Source organism: Desmodus rotundus, chromosome 2 (genome assembly GCF_022682495.2).
Source record: "Desmodus rotundus isolate HL8 chromosome 2, HLdesRot8A.1, whole genome shotgun sequence".
NCBI lineage: Eukaryota > Metazoa > Chordata > Mammalia > Chiroptera > Phyllostomidae > Desmodus > Desmodus rotundus.
The window spans coordinates 183,023,672-183,044,585 of NC_071388.1; the positions used below are offsets into that span (position 1 = coordinate 183,023,672).

General features: G+C 34.6%; 1 protein-coding gene across 8 annotated transcripts in view; it reads left to right on the top strand.

Moving 5' to 3' along the window:
- NBEAL1 (neurobeachin like 1) overlaps positions 1-20,914 on the top strand; it is a 159,208-nt gene that overhangs the window by 110,477 nt on the left and 27,817 nt on the right. For all 8 annotated transcript variants that reach the window (XM_045197990.3, XM_071220689.1, XM_024563678.3 and 5 more), the window contains 10 exons: positions 520-668; positions 1,259-1,392; positions 3,277-3,378; positions 4,922-5,017; positions 5,420-5,544; positions 7,855-7,995; positions 10,952-11,082; positions 14,748-14,857; positions 18,113-18,230; positions 19,286-19,383. In XM_045197990.3, the coding sequence (XP_045053925.2) occupies positions 520-668; positions 1,259-1,392; positions 3,277-3,378; positions 4,922-5,017; positions 5,420-5,544; positions 7,855-7,995; positions 10,952-11,082; positions 14,748-14,857; positions 18,113-18,230; positions 19,286-19,383 (1,204 nt within the window). The remainder of the gene's footprint in view (positions 1-519; positions 669-1,258; positions 1,393-3,276; positions 3,379-4,921; positions 5,018-5,419; positions 5,545-7,854; positions 7,996-10,951; positions 11,083-14,747; positions 14,858-18,112; positions 18,231-19,285; positions 19,384-20,914) is intronic.

Here is a 20,914-nt window from a genome sequence, read left to right on the forward strand (position 1 = left end):
CTTCACTTTAAGTAAGGTATGGGATGAACAGTGCTCAGTACTGTCTACTTTCTTGTCGGGGGGCCGCTATGATGATGATGCTCTGTGATGCAGAGTTTGACTTGTTTTCGAAAAGTCTCATTTTACAATTTAAGAATCAGTCATAATTAGTACTTCTAATAATAATTTATGAAACCATTAATAATGTAATTCTTCATTTACAAATTCATATATTCCCTGGATCAGTTCAAGTCTCCTAAATGTAACTAAATGACATGACCATTATTGCTGCATGTTTGAAAGGACCTCTGGCAGTATTGTTAAAGACTCACTATATTTTGTTTTTTGAAACTGAGTTATTGGGTAATAAAAATATTTGGACAATATTTAAGTAATTTAATGTGCAGTGGAATATGTTTTTTATTTAATTTAAATACTCTTGGATATTTTATACACATGAGATTTACATTTGAATATGATATTCTTTTCCATTTAAACAAAATACATTTTTAGGTGTTTGGTTGGTTTTTGTTTTTACAGTGATGAGAAGAAAGAACAGGATCAAAAAGAAAAATTGGTGTTGTCAGTAGACTGTGAACTTGTTACAATAATTGACATAATTCCTGGCAGATTAGAAATCACTACTCAACACATTTACTTCTGTGATGGCAGCATTGAAAAAGAGGATGGTGAGGAGTTCTGGGGGAATAATTTCTGTTGTTCAATAGTTAAGTATCCAGTTCATCAATCATTAATATGAAAAAAAAAGTAAGATAGGTTTGTGGAATTGTAATGTGTCATGTAAAAGGAGAAATGGAAAGTCAGTGTGGGGTTAAATTTATATTCAACAATGTACTGAAGGAATGCTTTTTTAAAAAATTAATGTTTTCAAAAGATTTGGTTGAGGGGATTGCTTAAATTTAAGATATAAAATGCCATCTTAATTTTATTTGAATGTCCACTTATTCCTGTAGGTTTCTAATCCTTTATGTGAAAATGAAAAGGTGCTTAAATCTAAGATGTCAACATAGAGATAAATGTTTCCATGGTTTAGAATTATTCTTTATCCCAATGGAAAGGAAATATAGTAGCTATGGAATTTTTAAATAGTTTTAAGAGAAACAATTTAAACTTCCAATAAATTTAACAAATGGATTTTTATATAGAAATTGAATTTCTTTTTCCTACGTGCTACTTTTGTCAGGAACTAGGAGGTATTTTCTGCATAGCATGAGTAACTTTATAGAGTCGTAGTCACAAGATTTCTTCTTTTTTTAAGGAGTAGGCTTTGATTTCAAATGGCCTCATTCTCAAGTTCGAGAGATTCACCTGAGGCGTTACAACTTAAGGAGGTCAGCACTTGAGATTTTCCATGTTGACCAATCCAACTACTTTCTCAATTTCAAAAAAGAGGTATGTGACACACGACCTTTCTGGGAGCCCCAAAGTATTGGCTTGAGATTATTTTCCAGTTAGTGAGCTATAATGAAATTTTGGATTCTATTCTTTTATCAAGTCAGAATATTAGGGGAAAATGTAAATAGAGGGTTGGGCAAAAGTAGATTTACAGTTCCTATGGAAAATAATAATAATATAATAATGTTTCTTGTACTTAAAATTGTAAATCTACTTTTTTGCCCCATCCTATACTTGGAGGCTAAGTAGTATGTGAATTTTGTTGGAATTTATGTTTAAATGTTTAGAGAGTGCTTGTTTTCAGTTTTTATATATGGATAGGTAGTAGAATATTGAGTGTTAGCCAATAGGTACCTCACAGTATCCAATTGTGAAATAATATGCAATATATATATTAAATGATTGGATTTATGAGATTAGGTTGGGTTCACTTCAACAATAATAGGGCATGTATTTCATATGGAGTAGAATGTAAGTGGTTAATAGATTACCACTGAAACCAGGTTCCTTGGGTCCAAGTATTAGCTCCACCATTAGCTGTGTAACCTTTGATACATTGTTTGCTCGCCATCCTTCCTTACCTCTGCCATTCACTTGGAGTCACACTTGCATCCATCACATTCTGACATCTGTCCCTACCTTGCTTAGCTCTCTGTCCTTTTCACAGGCATCTCCCTGCAGATACCTGTGAAATAATAGTAAAATTATTTTATGTTCAAGTCTGTCTTGGCACTGCTTCTCAGGTGACCTGGATTAGCACAAAAACTATATTCCTGTTCTTTTGTGGGATTGAGGATTATTATAGATGATTTGATTCAGACACTTAAAGAGCATTTTTTTGTTTTTGCAAAAGAATACTTTTTTACTCTTAAAAATCAGTTGTCTGCCCTGACTGGTGTGGCTCAGTGTATTGAGCACTGGCCTATGACAAAGGGTCGCTGGTTCAATTCCCAGTGAGGGCACATGCCTGGGTTGTGGGCCAGGTCCCCAATAGGGTGCGCACAATAGGCAACCACACATTGATGTTTCTCTCCCATTCTTTCTCCTTCTCTTCCCCTCTTTCTAAAAATAAATAAAATCTTTAAAAATCAATTTTCCATATAGGAAAAAACAAAGCATGTATTTATTAGAAAGCTATATCATCTGATTACACCAAGTGTGTTCCTATTGAATACTATACATTTGTATAATTTTATAGTTTTAAAGTACATTCGTATATAGTATCTAATCTTCATAACAGCCTTCAGATTAGATAGAGAAAATTTCATTATTCCTTTTTTATAGATGAAGAAACTAAAATTCAAAGACGGATTTTATTTATATTTGTATAGCTCTGAATAATTTACAAATCTATTAAGAGTAGAGATGATTATGCTTAATGTACAAGTGAGACTCAGTAAATTAATTGATTTGCCAAGATGATTAGTAAATGACAACTAAATTTGCAGTACACTTGAATTAGTTTTCTGATTCAGCGTCTGATGATCATTCCATTATACATTATAACTTTCTCAAAAAATACATGTATTGACTTCACTGAGCCTAGAGAAGTTAAAACCATAATCCTCTATTTATTTGAGATGTTCAGTGGAGGCAAATCCATAGATAGAGAAAGTAGATTGGTGGTGGTTAGGGAAATAGGAGAGAGTGGGAATTGGGGAGCCATAGTGAGTAAACTTGCCTCTGGGGAGGATGACAAGGTTTCAGTTAGATAATGTTGATGGTTGCACAATTCAGAATACACAGAAAAGCCCACTGAATTTTGTACACTTAAATGGTAAATTTTATGGTATGGGAATTACCTCAATAAAGCTATTATAAAAGCCATAATCCTAGTTTGTGTTGATCAATTTTTAAACTATGAAATGCTGTTTTTTATAGGTTAGAAACAAAGTATATAGCAGGCTATTGTCATTTCACTCTCCAAATAGTTATGGAACCAAATCACCACAGGAGTTATTCAAAGCATCAGGATTGACACAGGTAGGAGGTTTTAACAGTCAATGTTTCGGTGTTCATTTTATATCTCAGAGTTTTGCTTAAAGGTAAAACTTTCTTCTGATTATTTTGATTATTATAACTGCTATTCTTCCAGTTAGATTGACATTTTGAATTACCTTTGAATCTTTGTTTCCCTCACACATACAGTGCCCATCTTCCAGTTCCCATATCATTCAGTTTATGGGCATATCTTATGAATTCCTCTTTTCCACTAATTTTCTCTTTTTAAAAAATGATATGAGTTTTTTCTTAATTAAAATAACCTGTGCACAAGGTCAAAAATGAGAAAATACAAAAGACATGATGGACAAAAGGTTTAAAAAAGGGTCATTTCTTCTGGAAGCCAAAGTTAACTGATGCTCTTATTTATTGTACCCTCACTTGTATCCCAACAGCTTTTTAAATTTGTATTGCCAAGGAAAGGCTATTGCTTTGAGAACTGTTAGTAGTTTCCTAATTAGGTTCTTTGGCCTTGGCTTTCTCCTTCCTCCTGTGTATGCATTAACCTATTTTTTAAAATTTAATTTTTCAATTACAGTTGACATTCAGTATTATTTTTATATAAGTTTCAGATATACAGCAGAGTGCTTAAACAATTATGTAATTTACAAAGTGAGTCCCCCCATTAATTCTAGTACCAACCTGTTACCATACATAATTACAATATTATTGACTCTTTTCTCTATGCTGTACTTTAAACATAATCTGAAGAGTTGCTCTTGTTCAAAAAGCCATCAGCAGTTCTTTTCTATTGCTTATAGAATAAGCTCTCTTTAATGAAATACGTTCCCTGTTTTCTGTGGAATAAACTTTATTCGTTAAAGTACTGATTCTTTAATTTGACACTCAAGAATAATTATAATAGGGCTTTTAATAAAATCTATATACATAATTTCTCACCATTTCCTATCAAGTACATCTCTTGCTTAAGGTACACAGTAAACTTAAATTTGAATGTTAAACTGTCAGCAAAATTCTCTAGCATACCCACACTGTGTAATTAGCAGGCTATATGCAAGAAGGTGATTAAAAGAAAAAAATGACTGTCTTTCTTTAGAAAATCTTGTATCCAGTGTAACAAAATCCTTCTACCATTGCTCTGTAAAAGATAATGTTTATATGAAATTTGTAGATCATTTTAGTAAACTAAGATACTTTTTTTTAAAATATGTGCACTTACGAAAATTTCATTTAAAAACAAAGTTATCAAAGTTGGACAGTCCCCCTAGAATTAAAAATTTTAAGACAGCCAATAAAATATTTCATTGAAGTGAAGTATTCTTATGCAGATCTCTTAGAATGTAGTATAAAATTTTTGTGGAAGTTTCTGTTCTGTTTCTAAAGACCAGTTTTTAAAAGGAAGTGAATTTAGGAAAAGTGCATTGATTTTATGTCCCTGTTAAACTTGTTTAAAAGCCCCATTCCTTTTATCAGATAGATGAGAAAGGTTATGTTAGTAATCAGTAATAGTTACTGGTTTCTAAGAGAGATAGTTAACTTTGCTTTTCTTTTCTGTGTCATCTAGAAGTGGGTGAATAGAGAGATATCAAATTTTGACTACCTCATTCAAATAAATACAATGGCAGGGCGAACCTATAATGACCTTGCACAGTATCCTGTGGTAAGTTTCATATAATTCTCATAAATACATAATTGCCTTCCAGTTGTAGAATATATAAAAATTATGCAATGATAGTTATTTTTTATTTTTAAAAGGATATAAAATTTGTTTTTGGCTTTCTGTATATTTTCTACCCCGCTATTTCAAGAAGAAATATAAACATGAAAAATAATTAAAAAATAAAACCTTTTTTCTTTTGCTTCATTGAAAATATTCCATTGTAATTATAGGGAATAATGCTTCTAGTTATTGAAATAATGATGAATAAACATTCGCAACAGAGAAAATTATTTTTAAAGACTGTTTCCTTTTTGTCTTTAGATAAGCATTTGATAATAATTAGATAGGGAGATAGTAGCTTCTCTCGGAAGGGATGTCTAAATTGTATATTGTGTGTTTTAGTTTCCCTGGATTTTACAAGACTATATTTCAGAAGAGTTGGACTTGAATAACCCATCTGTTTTTCGAGATCTTTCCAAACCAATTGGAGTAGTTAATGATAAAAATGCCAAAGCTGTGCGAGAAAAGTAAGAGTCTTTTATCATTTTGAAAGATACCTGCTGCTTGTTTGAATTTATGATGTTTTCTGTGGCCAACCAAGTGTTACTCTATTTAAATGCACAACTATTTTTGATAATCAGTCTGATAATTCCTCCACTAAGTTTTCTTGAAAATATAAAAGTTGTCCTTTACATGTCCTAATTATAGTCTATTTCCCATCTTTGCCAAATTTAAGTTAATATTGCTTAGAATTTTTTTACCTTGTAATAAGTATGTGCAAAAAGATAATAAGTTCTTGAAATTTTTCTGCTTAAGTATTGTAGACTTAACCTATAATCTAACATGTAAAAATAATCCATCTAAGATAATATTTTAGTAGATATAAAATTAATAATAACTGTTATTCACAGGTAATATGAATGAAGAAGAGTGGAATGTGTGGAAATTTAAAATGTCATTTTGATAAGGAAAAGTTTTATAGTTCTATATATTTATGATCTACCCTGTAAACATCTCATAATTTGTTTTTCAAAGCCAAGTGCTGACAAGTAAAAGAATAATTTTCATTTCCCTTTTTCTCCAAGTGAATTTGCAGATGGCTTGTCAGTTATGGCTTCTAGTAATAAGGACAAAGAACTGTTTTGTCAGTAAACTCACCTGTAGATTTATTTGGGAGTAGGTGGTACATTATTCTTTGTTTTTCTTTTTTCTTTTCTTTTCTTTTTTTTTTTTTTTCACAAGTCTTCCCTGGGACTTTTTGTAGTGTTTAATATTTGATTTGATTTACTAGTGGAATTTAGTCAAACATTTTTTTCTGACAATACTAAAAGGTTTATTTTTTTTGAATTGAATTTATTGGGGCGAGATTGGTTCACAACATCATACAGATTTCAAGTGTACAATGAAACTCGGCAAAACATCATCCACAGATTGTATTGTGTGCCCATCGCCCCCAGCAAAGTCTCATTCTGTCCCCATTTATTCCCCCTTTGCCCACTTCCAATATCCCCACACCCCTTTTCCCTCTGGCTATCACCACTGTTGTCTTTGTCTATGTATTATATATGTGTGTGACTCTCTTGCTTAATCCTTTCACCTTCTTTCATCCAGCCCTTCAGCCCCCTTCCTCTAACAGGTGTTAGTCTGTTCCATGTATCCATGCCTCTGTTCCTATTTTGTCAGTTTCTTTTGTTCAATATATTCCACATGTAAGTGAGATCATGTTTGTCTTTGTCAACTGGCTAAAAGGTTTTTTTTAAACACTGTCACAAGTAATACTTATTGTATAAATAATTTGTTGATAATCAAAGGTACAGGTTGTTTTAAATTTCAATAATGTATTTTTTACATTGATACAGATGACTTTGACCTGAAAGCCTTTTATTCCCAATATTAATGATTTTTATATAAAAGAAATTGACTTCAGCTTGAAGAACTGATTAGTATTTTGGTCTAAAAATGTCAGTGTTTATTACTTAAAAAAAAATGTTCACTTGTGTTCAAATTTTATACCTACTAATTCAGATGTCACCATGCAAACCACTATTTAACATAGTCACACCTCTAAGTATCAGTGATGGTACTTGCAGAATCACTATATGATTGAGCCCTTCTTTCATTCAATATTTCCTTCCTCCATCTTTTACCTTTAGATTATCAGGAGTTCATTTCCACATTTCTTGACTCATCCACCATATGTTTTTTCTATTACCTTGGCCACAATAGAACCTCTAATTATTACATTGCTTACAACAACAAAAATATAGAAACAACCTAAATATCTGAAAGTAAGAAGTAGTTACATATTTTAATATGTCTATACATGTACCTGTTACAATACCACATACTATTAAAAAATAGGTTATTTAGTCATTTGGAAAGATGTTAATAGAAGACAGTAAATGATAAGTTGAAATAGTATATTATGTATAGCACTTTTGTGTTAAAATATAGATGTGTATTATTTTATACATTAAAGATTGACTAATTAATATTCACCAAAATATTAATGTAATAGCTGACTTAAAAGTTTTTTCTCACTTTTTTTTTTTGGTTCTTTGTGTTTTCTAATTTATCAACAGTGAACATGTATATTATTACATAATACAAACCTGTTCCAGAATCCAGTGTTACTGATATTTTGTTTTCCAGAAAAAAGTATTACTGAATAAAAATTTTTTTCATTTATTTACATGGTGTGATGTTATGAATACATTAATCATGAAATGTATTAAAAAGGACTTCTTAAAAACTATTTTCAGCAATGCAATACAAGCTTTTGTCTTCCTAATTTAATTTTACTATTGTGGTTACCAAACTTTAGTTTCTTTTTGTAGATACGAAAATTTTGAGGATCCTATGGGAACTATTGATAAATTTCATTATGGTACTCACTATTCAAATTCTGCCGGGGTTATGCACTATCTTATCCGTATAGAACCATTCACTACCCTCCACATCCAGCTTCAAAGTGGAAGGTATGTTTTGGATAAATACACTATTTTCTTAAGACTATATGTTAGTGTTTAAAACTCTTTGCCTTCATGTCATTTACTGTATAACAGAGCCATGTCTTTTTTATTTTCCTTTATTAGGTTTTGATAGCCTCTAGATAAACAGCCAAACTAGTTTGAGGATAGGTCAAAGTGACTTATACAAATGAATTTTTTAAAAGATTTTATTTAATAACTTTGGAGAGAGGGGAAGGGAGGGAGAAAGAGGACAGAAATATTGATATGAGAGAGTAACACAGATTGGTTGCTTCTCTTAAGTCCCCCAACTAGGGACTGAACCCACAACCCATGTATGTGCCGGGACCAGGAATTGAACTGGCGACCTCTCACTTTGGGGGGAGATGCCCTACCAACTGAGCCACACCAGGCAGGGCCACAAATGGTTTTAAGGAGAATTCCTTTTTACTGTTGCCCAGTGTACCTTTGTGATTCTTACTGGTTTTAGCAACTCACCATGGATTTAAAGTTAGAACTGATTTAGAGCTAGATCCAAGACATCTACCATATCTAACCAATGCCTATGTAGTCTTCCTAAAAATATTTATTAATCAAAAGGAATAAAAAGGAGGAATGAGGGCTTTCATATTATGTGTAGCAGCTCAAACAGGTCTGTGATGTCATTATTTGATATCTGTCAATATTAAAACTTACCTGTCTTACAGATTTTCCTAATGATCCTAAAGAAGAATTTGTTTATGAATCCTCCATTTCTCAGTGTATCCTGCAGATAGTTCTCTACTGTTTCATGTTTAGTCTCCACGTTGGCTTATTCTTTAACATTACCATTTGCCTTTCCTACACAATTAAGAGCTATGTAACCATTGCCTATTCTGTTGTCTTTATGCTTTTTATTTTATTTATTTATTTTTTTATCCTCACCTATGTATATGCTGACTGATTGCAGAGGGAAGGGAAAGGATGGGGAGGGAAAGGGAGAGAAACATCGACTGGTTGCCTTTCATATGTGCCCCAAACAGGACTGAACCCACAACCTAGGATTGTGTCCCGACCAGGAACCAATCCTGTGACCCTTCAGTTTATGGGACAATGTTCCAACCAACTGAGCCACACCAGCCAGGGCTACATGTAGTTTTTATCTCTCAAAATTAGCATGGGTCCTTATTCCTGATTTTAGAACATTAAGCTGGTTTCCAAGAAGAGACTCTGTCCTCAGGATCACTGTACATCTCCAAATGTTACATTTACCACGACAGCAAGTAATATCCCCTCCAATAAAGTATAACTGGGTTTTTTTCAGCTTTTAATGATTTTATGAATAAATTATTTTTACAGAGCTTGAAAAATAAATTGTTTGTGCTTCATAGAACATTAAGAAAGTGAAAAGACAGCCCATTCAGTGGGAGAAAATATTTGCAAATTGTATATCTGATAAGAGACTTGTAACTGGAATATATAAAAAACCCTTACAACACAATAGTAAAAAGACAAATGACCCCATTAACTACTGGACACAAAGGATCTGAAGAGACATTTTACCAAAGAAGATATACAGATGTCCAATATCTATGAAAAGATGCACAACATCATTTGCCATCAGGGAAATTTAAATCTAAACTAAATTGAGATACCTCTTCACATCCACCAGGATTGCTATAATCAAGAGAGATAATACCTAACGTCAATGAGCATGCTGAGAAATTGGAACCCTTATGTACTGTTTTCCACAGGCTGCATCATGGAAAACAGCCTGAGAGTTCTTCAAAGGGTTAAACATGGAATTACCATGTGACCTAGTAATTCCACTCCTAAATATATGCCCAAGATAATTGAAAACATGTTCATGAAGAAACTTCTACACAAATATGTATAGCAGCATGATATGTAATAGCCAAAAACTGGAAACACCCAAACGTCTATCAACTGATTAGGAATAAATAAAATATATATCCATATAATGGAATCTTATTTGGTCATGAGTGCAGGCTGCAAACCAAAGGGCTGCTGGTTCGATTCCCAGTCAGGGCACATAACCTTGGTTGCGGGTCAGGTCCCCAGTAGGGGCCATATGAGAGGCGACCACACATTGATGTTTCTCTCCCTCTCTTACTTCCTCCCTTCCCTTCTCTCTAAAAATAAATAAATAAAATCTTAAAAAAAATAGAGTTAAGATAATAGTATATGCAAGTAAAATACAGGAGTTTTAACCACAGAGCCATTTCTCTCAGTCACCCTCTGGTTTTTAGTGGGAGAGTTTGTAAAGATATTTTTGTATCAAGGGTTAAGTCAGCAGCATTTTTATAGATCTGCTAACCACATATATTAATACTATACTTTGATATTTAAACTCTGATTTAAAAATATCCAAAAAACATTTATTCACTTTCTATAATAAATTTTACTGAGCAAAATTTTACTGCCATTTTTCAAAGGGATTAAGAAGTACAAGTGAGTAGTTACATAATAGACACGGGGATGTCAAGTACAGCATGAGGAGTGTAGTCAGTGATGGTGTGGTGAGTACGCACGGTGCCAGGCAGGCACTCAGAGCAGGGGGAGCACTTCACAGGGTATGTGACTGACCAGTAAGCTTGTATACCTGAAACTGGTACAAAATACTATTGAATGTAAACTGTAATTTTTTTTAAAGTACTATATTTAAGGTGTCTTAGGCTTTTATTTAGGTTTATATTTAATTACTTAAAAATTTTCTCCAGTGTTACTTGGTTTTCAACTGTTTTAACTAAAATGATACTAGTAGTTAAAAGGATGGTATTTACTTCCTGACAACAGAGTATGAAAGATAGTATAAGGAGGAGAACAAATTGTGTGTTTAGACATTAAATAGAAATATTAAGAAAAGAGAAACTAATCATTAGGAAACTTGAGTTTAAAGGTTTGTTTCATGCGTGTTGTCACTTTCATTCAGCATTCACTTTTCTCTTTCAATCTCCATGTGCAGGTTTGATTGTGCAGATCGGCAATTCCATTCCATCCCTGCCACCTGGCAGACTCTCATGGACAGTCCAAATGATGTGAAGGAACTTATTCCTGAATTCTTCTATTTCCCAGAGTTTTTGGAAAATCAAAATCGTAAGATATAGAAGATTAAAAATTTGACTCAACTGGTCCCAGTGGAAGAGCCTGAAAAATATCTTTCAGGACATTTTTGTGATGCCCTACAGATTATTTAAGATTCATTCTGTCTGTGTATTACTCAGTGGCAGGGCTTCTCAATGCCCAGGTACTCATCTCACCTTCCAGGGAAGTGCCACAGTGAAGTAAGATAAATGAGCAAGATGTGAATTGGTGACAGAATTTGCAAAGTACTGCATTTACGAGAGAAGCAAAAATGACCCTACGCCATTTCAGCCATATAGCCACTTAGGTTAAAAGTGTTTGAGTTAGATGATGATTGAGGCCAGGGATCAGCAAACTACAGGTCCATGGGCCGAATCTGTAGGCAGATGTATGTGTTTTATTGGAACACAGCCAGTCAATTCATTTACGTACAGACTATGGCTGCTTCACAGTATAACAGCAGATGTGAGTATTCACGACAGAGGCCACGGGGATCACAAAGCCAAAAATATTTATTATTTGACCCTTTATTTAAAAAGTTTGCTGACTCCTGATTTAAAGCAGAAGACAGGAGGTAGATTGAACTTAATGATGGCATAAGGTACCATAGTATTTGAAAAATCATGTTTTTGAAGGAGAGAATCATGAAGCTAAATACAGTCTTTAAAAAGATCCAAATACTTTTTCTATGAAGTAGTGTTTGATTTAGTTTAAGTGCAGATAAGGAAATTGGCAAGGTTGTTAACTACTGGTGTTCTTTAGGGAAATTTCACAGTGTCAACGGGCCATTACCAACTTCTTTTTTCCTCCCCTAACATGTCATGTTAATGTTGGACCTTTTGCTTGCTCAGTAGAATTATTTTTCAGGCCGGAGAGAACATATTCATGGCCTTGTATCCTTTGTCCAGGCACACTGGACCAGGCTGTGGGAGGCAGGGCATCTGATTCTCTAGTAAGGCAGTTAGAATTTGTCCCTTTCAGAAAATCAAGTGATTCTATTGACTGAGTCTGATCCTAGACTCTCAGTCAGTCATACAACTGGAGTCTCCTAAAGCAGGATATCTGGGATAGGTGGATTGAGCAGACTAAATCTGGATGCAGAATTTAAGGTACTCTCAGCTCAACAATTTCTGACATTCCCTAGGGCCAGTTGCTGTCTTGTACTATCGTTCTGGTGGCCTCCATTTTTAACTGTACGTTGCCTCTTTGAAATGAAGTAGGTGAGAGAAAGCAAAGTGTGCTAGTTAGAATGCCAACAAATACTAATTAATATTAGCATTATATTAATTAGTAAAATAGATACTGATTTAAAACACCTCAAAATCGTGTGAGCAAGAAGATTTTAGTATTTTCCCTCATAAAACCTTGAGGTATGGTAGTTTCAGGTGGTTTAACAATATTGTCCAAGTTCTCTCTGTATTTTCACTCTGCCATTCTAAGTGTTTGGCTTTGTCTTTGGATAGTTCCTCTCATGGTTACAAATGGCTAATTCAGTACTAGGTGTCATAGGCAGATATCTTGGTGTCTTAGAAAGAAGTGAGAATGTTGATTCTTTTGTTACTACTTAAGAGTGAGAAACCCTCTCTCATAACTTCCCCTGATTCCCCAGGGCTGGGTCATAGCCCAGCCTCCACACTAGTCACCTGCAACAAGCATGAATTACAGGGTGGGATAGACAACTTGAGTAAAGTCAAGGTTCTGCTGCAAAGCATGGGATGGCTATCAGGTGGCCGACAAACAATATCTGCTACACAGTGGTTGAGCTAACAAAGCTACAGACCCTGTGCTGTCATTCTGTGATTTTAAACCTCCTACTTTGAGTCACACTGATATTTTAAGGCAGTTCTTTTTATGAAGGTCTTTTGTGTTAACACTTTTCCCTTCCCACACTGTGTGAACAAGAAAGCTTCATCTTTGGGTTTTAACTATCTTAGCAAATCTTTATGATGTCAGTATCTACTTAGAATAGTGGTATATGTCAATAAATATATTGTTCTTCCATAAGGCAAGCATAAATCTTAAAGTGAGTTTAAGGTATGAATAATCCAAAAAGCTCTAAGGAGTTATATTTTGTAAATTAACCACTAAAGGACTATGTATGTTAAGTATTTTTTAATTTAAAAAGAATACTTAATCTTGAATTTTTGTTCATATTAAGTTTTTGGTCATAGCTATAGTTTCCCTCTCTTTTCTCAACAAAAATATCTATTATTAATTTGATTTACCTTTCAGTAGCCAATTTAAAACTATTGGGCCTTGGCTGGTGAGGCTCAGTGGATCGAGCCCCAGCCTGCAGACCAAAGGGTCACCAGTATGATTCCCAGTCAGGGCACATGCCTGGGTTTCAGGCCAGGACCCCAGTAGGTGGCACATGAGAGGCAACCACACACTGATGTTTCTCTTCCTCTCTTTCTCCTTCCCTTCCACTCTGTCTAAAAACAAATAAATAAAGATCTTAAAAAAATAAAAATTGGGTTTGCCAAAAAGTTTGTTTGGTTTTTTCTGTAAGGTAGTTTTAGTAGCACTTAGTTGTCTTTAACTTCATTTGAAACAATGTTGTTAGATTGTATTGTGACATCTGTCATATCAGTGTGCATTTTCTAAAACTTTTCAAAATTAGTAGATTTTTGTGTAGCCATTTTAATATTAAGGATGGAAGAAAATATGCAACACTCTCAGCATGTTATGCTTTATTATTTCAAGAAAGGTAAAACTGCAACAAATGCAAAAAAAAATTTGTATCATGTGTGAAGAAGTTGTTGTATCTGATCGAATGTGTCAAAAGTGGTTTGTGAAGTTTCTTGCTGGAGATTTCTCATTGGGTGATGCTTCATGGTTGGGTGGACCAGTTAAAGTTGATAGTGATCAAATTGAGACATTAATTGAGAACAATCAACCTTATATCACACAGGAGATAGCCAACATACTCAAAATATCTAAATCAATTAAGTTACTGGTAAAAATGAAAAATACATCTTTTATTTTATGGAAAAAGACATACAGACTTTGGCCAATCCAATATTATATTTTCATTTACCTTTTTAATCAACTGATAAATGTATTCTAATATATAAGAATTATTTTTACCTATTCAGTAAATTTAATCCTCACCTGAGGATATTTTTTTTAATTGATTTTAGAGAGAGGGAGAGAGAGAAACATCTCTCGGCTGCTTCCCTATACACCCCAACCCAGCAATCTAACCCACAACCTTTTGGTATAAGGACGAGGCTCCAACCAACTGAAACACCTGGCAAGGTCAGGGTGGTTCTGTAAATTTAGATCAAGAAAGGAACTTGAGCTCTGGCTGGGTGGCTAAGTTGGTGGAGCATCATCCTGTACACCAAAAGGTTGCAGTTTTGATCCCCAGTCGGCACATACCTAGGTTGCGGGTTCAGGTTGTACTGAGTATGGGGAGGCAACCCCATAAGAGACTCAAAAATGATGTCTCTCCGTCACATTGATTTTTTTCCCCTGTTCTCTCTATTGAAAAACAATAATACATATCCTTGTGTGGGGTTTTTTTTTAAAAAAAAAAAAAAAGGAACTTGATTCTCACGTTTCACTCATGAAGAACAATGCTTTCAGGTTTGCTAAAGAATGTGCCCTGATATTTGTTCTACTTGATTTATTTAAATCTAAAATGACTTGATACATTTATCTTTTACATGTCTTAGAATTTAACTTGGGTCGTCTACAAGTTTCTAAAGAACAAGTAAATGATGTCATTCTCCCCAAATGGGCCAAGTCAGCTGAAGATTTCATCTATAAACATAGGAAAGCTCTGGTAAGACTTTTGTGTTTAGTTATTAGAGAGCTTAAGATAAAAATGTATGTGTTTTTCAGAGGATGAAATTAAGTATATCTGACTATTATTTTTCTAGATTAATTTGTAATCTCATATATGATGTTTTAGAAAGTGTAATGTAGTGATTCATTTCGAGGTAATGAATCTTCGGATATCAGGAAAGTATAGTAAAGTTCTATGGATATATAGCAAAAGAATTTCAGTTCTATAAGGACTCTGCCTGTTGTATGTGAAACTATTTCAGTCACCTGGCAGGGTGTAGTTTGATGTTTTGTAGTTTATACATTTGTTTCAAATCTAATATTCGGATAAGTGCACTTTTGTTTTTTCTTAAGGATTTCAGTATGTTTTTACTAAAGACAGCTAAACCCTAAATGCCACTGAAAGAATATTACTAGCTTTTAACTAAATTTTCAGTTTGGAATTGAAGAATTAGGTTAATGTTGATATTGTATCGCAATATTTTTATCTTGCAGGTAATGTGTTTTTTTCCTCTATAGTAGCCCACTTAGTTTTCTATATAAACTGAAATGTTGCAGACTCTAAAACTGATTAGGCCGATACTTGGAAACATTCCTTGTCATTAGTATATAGTTTGTCAAATTTACAATATTCAGGGTCAGATTATAATATTTATAAACCATGATCCTATTAATGAATAAAGCAACTCCCAAACATCATCTGTTTCTTATAGCTAACCAGGAACTTCTCAGATGCTTTTCTCTGTATTACCTATGGCATGCAGGGGGTGTCTGGGATTTCAGGAGAGCATGCTCCTTATTAATAAGATGTTGGAAGTCTGTGTTTCAGATAGTAACTTCCGTGTAACAAACTATAGTCAAGCCTTACTTCTCGAATGGCTCCCATTTCAAACCGTTTGGTTCTTGACCATATTGTTAATGGAAAAAATGTCTCAGTTGTTGAACAAAACTTCGGTTCTCGGCATGACAACCCTTTCATGCTGATACTGGTATCATCAGTTATGCATCCCTTAGGTGACAAACAAAGGAGATTCAGTTTTTGAACAGATCACTCCTTCCATAGCCTTCTGGAACGAATTATGTTTGAGAACCAAAGTTCCACTGTATTCCAAAATGTAGTGGCTTTGAACTATAGCCATTTTATGATCTGTCACAGTTCTGTGAGGTGACTGGTCTCAGTTGAATAATTCTCCTGGTCTTGCTTGAGGTTCTCATGCCCTTGGAGTCATATGGAGACAGCTAAGGCTAGAGTCATGTTGGCTTCACTGAGACACTGACCTGCTGGACTTTTCTCCCTCTCCATACAGTCTCAGGATATCTCCTCTTCGTGTGGTCTCTCCACCTGCGTAGCCAGGCTTTTACATGGCAGCTCAGGGCTCCCCAAGAGTGCAAAAGTGGAAGCTTCCACACTTTCTCATGGCTATTTTATAAATAAAATTAAAAAATAAAATAAAATTTCTTGTAATGGAAAGAGTGTCTTTGACAAAGAGGGTCCATGAGTGTTTTTGTCAGCCTCTTTCTTAACCATAGTAACTTGGAAGCCAAAGGTCTGTCTCCTTTTTTGAATAGTTTCTGTCTCTTTCAGTCTGAACTAATAGTTTCTTATAAAATTTTATGGGTTTCTTATGCATCCAGTCTATTGGACAAAAACCTTCCATATTAATTTACAGAACAGCCCCGTATCTCTTTTGGGCTGAGTGGGAGGCTACTGTGGGAAAATGCCCTTAAGATTGTTGTTAAAAAACAAAATTCAGTTCAGTAAATTTGAAGATCTAACTGGCTTTATTCAATGATTCATGATTCATACAGCATGCCATATACCATATAGAAAGGAGCTTCCAGATATTGTACAAAATGGAAGGGTCTATAGGCAGAAGGGGACACAAAAAGGAAGTCTGACACAGAGTGGATTGTTTCAGGCAGGTCACCTTCCTTTGGAGGAAAGGCAGGGGTCTGTGATGCAAATTACCTCACTAGTGCTGATTGGGTAATTCTAGATTGGTTACAGTTCATATCCCTGGGATAGACTGAAATTGCAATGAGGTTAGCTATTAAGACTTGGTTTGCACAAGTGACTCCATTTTTGCATTCTTTTTTTTTCTTTAACATTCTTAAGATATGCTCTGTTGTCTTGAGTGTTTCTGTGAGGTAAAAGGGTCCCAACAGATTGTTTGACAGCCACACTCCTAAACAAAACTTTTGCCTGAGGCCATATTTTACTGGTGACACTGGTTTGATTTTTTTTTTTTTTTTAACACAAGGAGTTTATTTCAAGAGGCATCCCAACGAGGAGATGGGGGCCCAAATCTGCCTTCCCAATCCAGGGCATTCAGGGCCAGTTGAAGGATTTAGAGGGGACAGGTATGTGGGGGTGCTGTGGGGCAAGTTTGACTTTGGAGGACCTTGGAACTTGGCCATTTACTGGTTTGATTTTTGATTGACTTGGGCTATTTGCGAGTTTGGGAGTGTGTACTTTTTAGTCATCCTGGAAATAAATAATTTTATTTCGAACCCAGCAAGACCTGGCACCTTTATATATTTTTAAAAGTATGCTTAAAACTCAAACAGTTATTTTTTTCCCTAACTCATTTTATTCCTCCAACACTTTATCACAGGCAACTAAAAAGAAGCCAATTAGCACTTAAAAATATTCTGCCTGGAAATCTCCATCTCCAGATCCATGAGTTCATTATTTACTCGTTCTGTTTTTTTGTGTAACTAACTAAACATGAGTCCCCTTTCCTCTTGTCTCTAATAACAATTTCCTTACTGTCTTTTAAGCCATCTTGGAGGCTCCAGGAAGTCGTCCGAGCCTCTGCCTGGCCCCAGTCTACCTCTTGGTGGGATGGGGTGAGGGAATAATTTGCAGAATCTTTCATCTACCCATTGTGTTTCCTTGACTTGGATTTCAAAACAATTATTTCAGTGGAAATTTTGCAACAAAGATGCATTCCAGAGCTATCATTAATATTTGGGCTATTAGAAAATGTGGGTTCTTTTTCAACCATTAGTTAATAGATGCATATGTAGTAAGTATTAATAAATATGATGCCTACGTTGTACAAGATAGAATATAGTCAATATATGTAGTCCATGATGAATAAATAACATGATTTTGAGATAATTTTATTTACAGTGGTAAGATTTTGTGTGGAAATGCTTACTTTGCTCTTACTTTTTTTAAAGAACCCATCTCTATATCATAATTAGAAGGTATCTCCTTATTAATTATTACTTATTTGTTCTTTTCTAGGAGTCTGAATATGTTTCTGCTCATCTTCATGAATGGATAGATCTGATTTTTGGCTATAAACAGAGGGGGCCAGCTGCAGTGGAGGCACTCAATGTTTTCTATTACTGTAGTTATGAAGGTATAAGCCCATAGACTTTTTTTTCCATTATACTGATAGAAAATATTATTTAATGAGTTTATAATGTGTTTTGGACATAAGTATTTAATATGTGAAACTACATTTAAAAATAGTTTTAGTGATCTTTTCTATTTGAAAGAGACCTATTTTTGTAAAAAAAAAAAAGTAGTTGTGAGAATATATATAAAAATCTAATTAAAAATTCAATTATTGGTGGCATATAAGTTTTTGATCACTGGCCATATGTGTCCAATTCAGTCAGGCCCTACATTAAATATTTGGTATTAAAATTTTAGTAGATTTTGAAAGAAGACCTTTAGAATTACAAATAACAATTCTTTAAATGCTAAAGATGACATTTTAATGTTTAGTAGCTCAGGATCAAGAACAATTTTGAAAGCTTTGAAAGTCCTAAGAAGCAGTTCTTTTCTAATCCTTCAGTTGTAAAGATTGTGAATAGTATGAAGTTATATGAATTTTAGCAGAGCCCACGTGACTTTTTGTAAATAGACAAGTATGTTTTCCTTCTATAAAAGTTTGTTAGGAGGTGTAGTATGCATGGTGGTTACAGGCATAGACTTTGGAATCACACCAACCTACTTTGGCCAATTACTAGACATGTAAGGATTCATATTAGGTATGGCTGAGTATAATTATTTACCTCTAATAATACCTTTCCTAGCATTTATTAGATAAACAGTAATTTATGGCAGTATTTTCGTGTGGTTCTTACTCTTGTTTTAGCTTGACTCTCATGCGGAAAACAATTAGGTATTCTCTGAGTAGAGTTTATATTTTTCTAGAAGAAACTTACAGACTGCCTGTTAAGTTTGTTTAAAATATTTTAGTTATATGTAGTAGATAAAATTTTTACACACTTAATTTTGATGTGTTACTATTTAAAAAAAATTACCTCTTTAAAATGTTCTTATAAATTAAAGAATGCAATGATATTGTAATGAAAGTATACTAATCTGTCTCTGATATAGCAATCAGTTGTTTGGCTTGCTGATTTATTTTTCACTGTATAATGAGTTGACTACTGCTGATTTTAGGAGCTGTGGATCTGGATGCCTTAACAGATGAAAAGGAAAGAAAAGCTTTAGAAGGGATGATTAATAATTTTGGGCAAACACCTTGTCAACTGTTAAAGGTAAATCATAAAAGTTATTGATTATTTGATAAGTCTAGAATATAATTGCTGTGGAATAGTACCAGTATTTCCAAGGATTTTAATGATTTAAAACCTTATTTCAGAATTATTTAGATTTGGGAATAATATCCTGTCACTTAATAAAAAATAGATTTAAATGATTATTTCTGTCCTGAAATAACAAAATATTGCAGTCAGAAATGCACATATACAATTACTCTTTTTAATAGCTTATTTTTTATTGTATTTTTTCCATTACCATTATCCCCCTTATACTATGTCTTCCACCTCTAGCCACTCATCCCCTCCCCTACAGTCACCACACTGTTGTCCCTGTCCATGAGCCCTTTTTCTTTTTTGTTTGATCCCTCTACTCCCTACCCCTTTCCCAGAGCTGTCAACCTGCTCTCCATTTATTAGTCTGTCTCTATTTTGGTTGTTAGTTCAGTTTGTTCATTAGGTTCCACATGTGTGTGAAATCATATGGTATTTGTCTTTCTCTGACTTGCTTATTTCACTTAGCATGATGATCTTCAGGTCTACCCATGCTGTCCCAAAGGGTAAAATTTTCTTTTTTTTACAGCCGAGTAGTATTTCACAGTGTAAATGTCCCATAGTTGTTTTATCTACTCATCTACTGATGGACAATTGGGTTGCTTCCATATCTTGGTGATTATAAATAATGCTGCAATGAACGTAGGGGTGCTTGATGTTTTTTGGAATTAATGTTTCGGGCTCTTTAGATAAATTCCCAGAAGTGGAATCACTGGGTCATACGGCCACTCCATTTTTAATGCCACTACCTGTGTTCTGACTAGGGCTTCCCAACATAAGCTACAAAGCCACGTGCAGTTGGCTGCTACCTCTACTGAGTTTGGAGGTGCCTAAACAAGTCAGAGCTGTGAGCCTAGGCTAGCTGCTGCGAGTTCCAGGCCTGAGGCCACTTAGTGATAGACATGGGGCATGCTGAGGCCAGATGCTGCTTGCATGAGCGAATTTAGGAAAATCTAAAGCGTGAGCTAAGACAAGCCATTCATATGGAAAAGCCCCTGGAAAAATCTAGGGTGGTGGAGCTTCAGGGAATCACAAGGGTGGGGCATAGAGTATGAGCCAGGTTGATGGAGTCTCACACACTGCACCTGTCTGTCTGCTATGTGGAAGGTGGGCTCAAAAAAGGAAAAATAGCTTCTTCCAGCACTTCTCTTTGGGACAGAGCTCCCCAGTTCTTGCCTTGATGCCAGACACTTCATTTCCTTTTTGTATGCCTCTTGTGCCTTTAAATATGCTGTTCCCACACTGGTGCTCAGGGGGAATGAGTCCAAGGAAATCCCAGCACAGGCCCTTTAAGAGAACTGCCTGGGGCTCTAGAAGTTTGTGTCTTCCATAGCCTCAATGTCTGCTGGTTTTTACAGTCAAAAGTTAAGGGGACTTATTTTTCTGGCACTGGAACCCTGGGCTGGGGTTGCCTAGTATGGGGACCCTTGCTCCCAAGATATCCCTCCTGATTTTTATCTGCCACATGTTGGTGTGA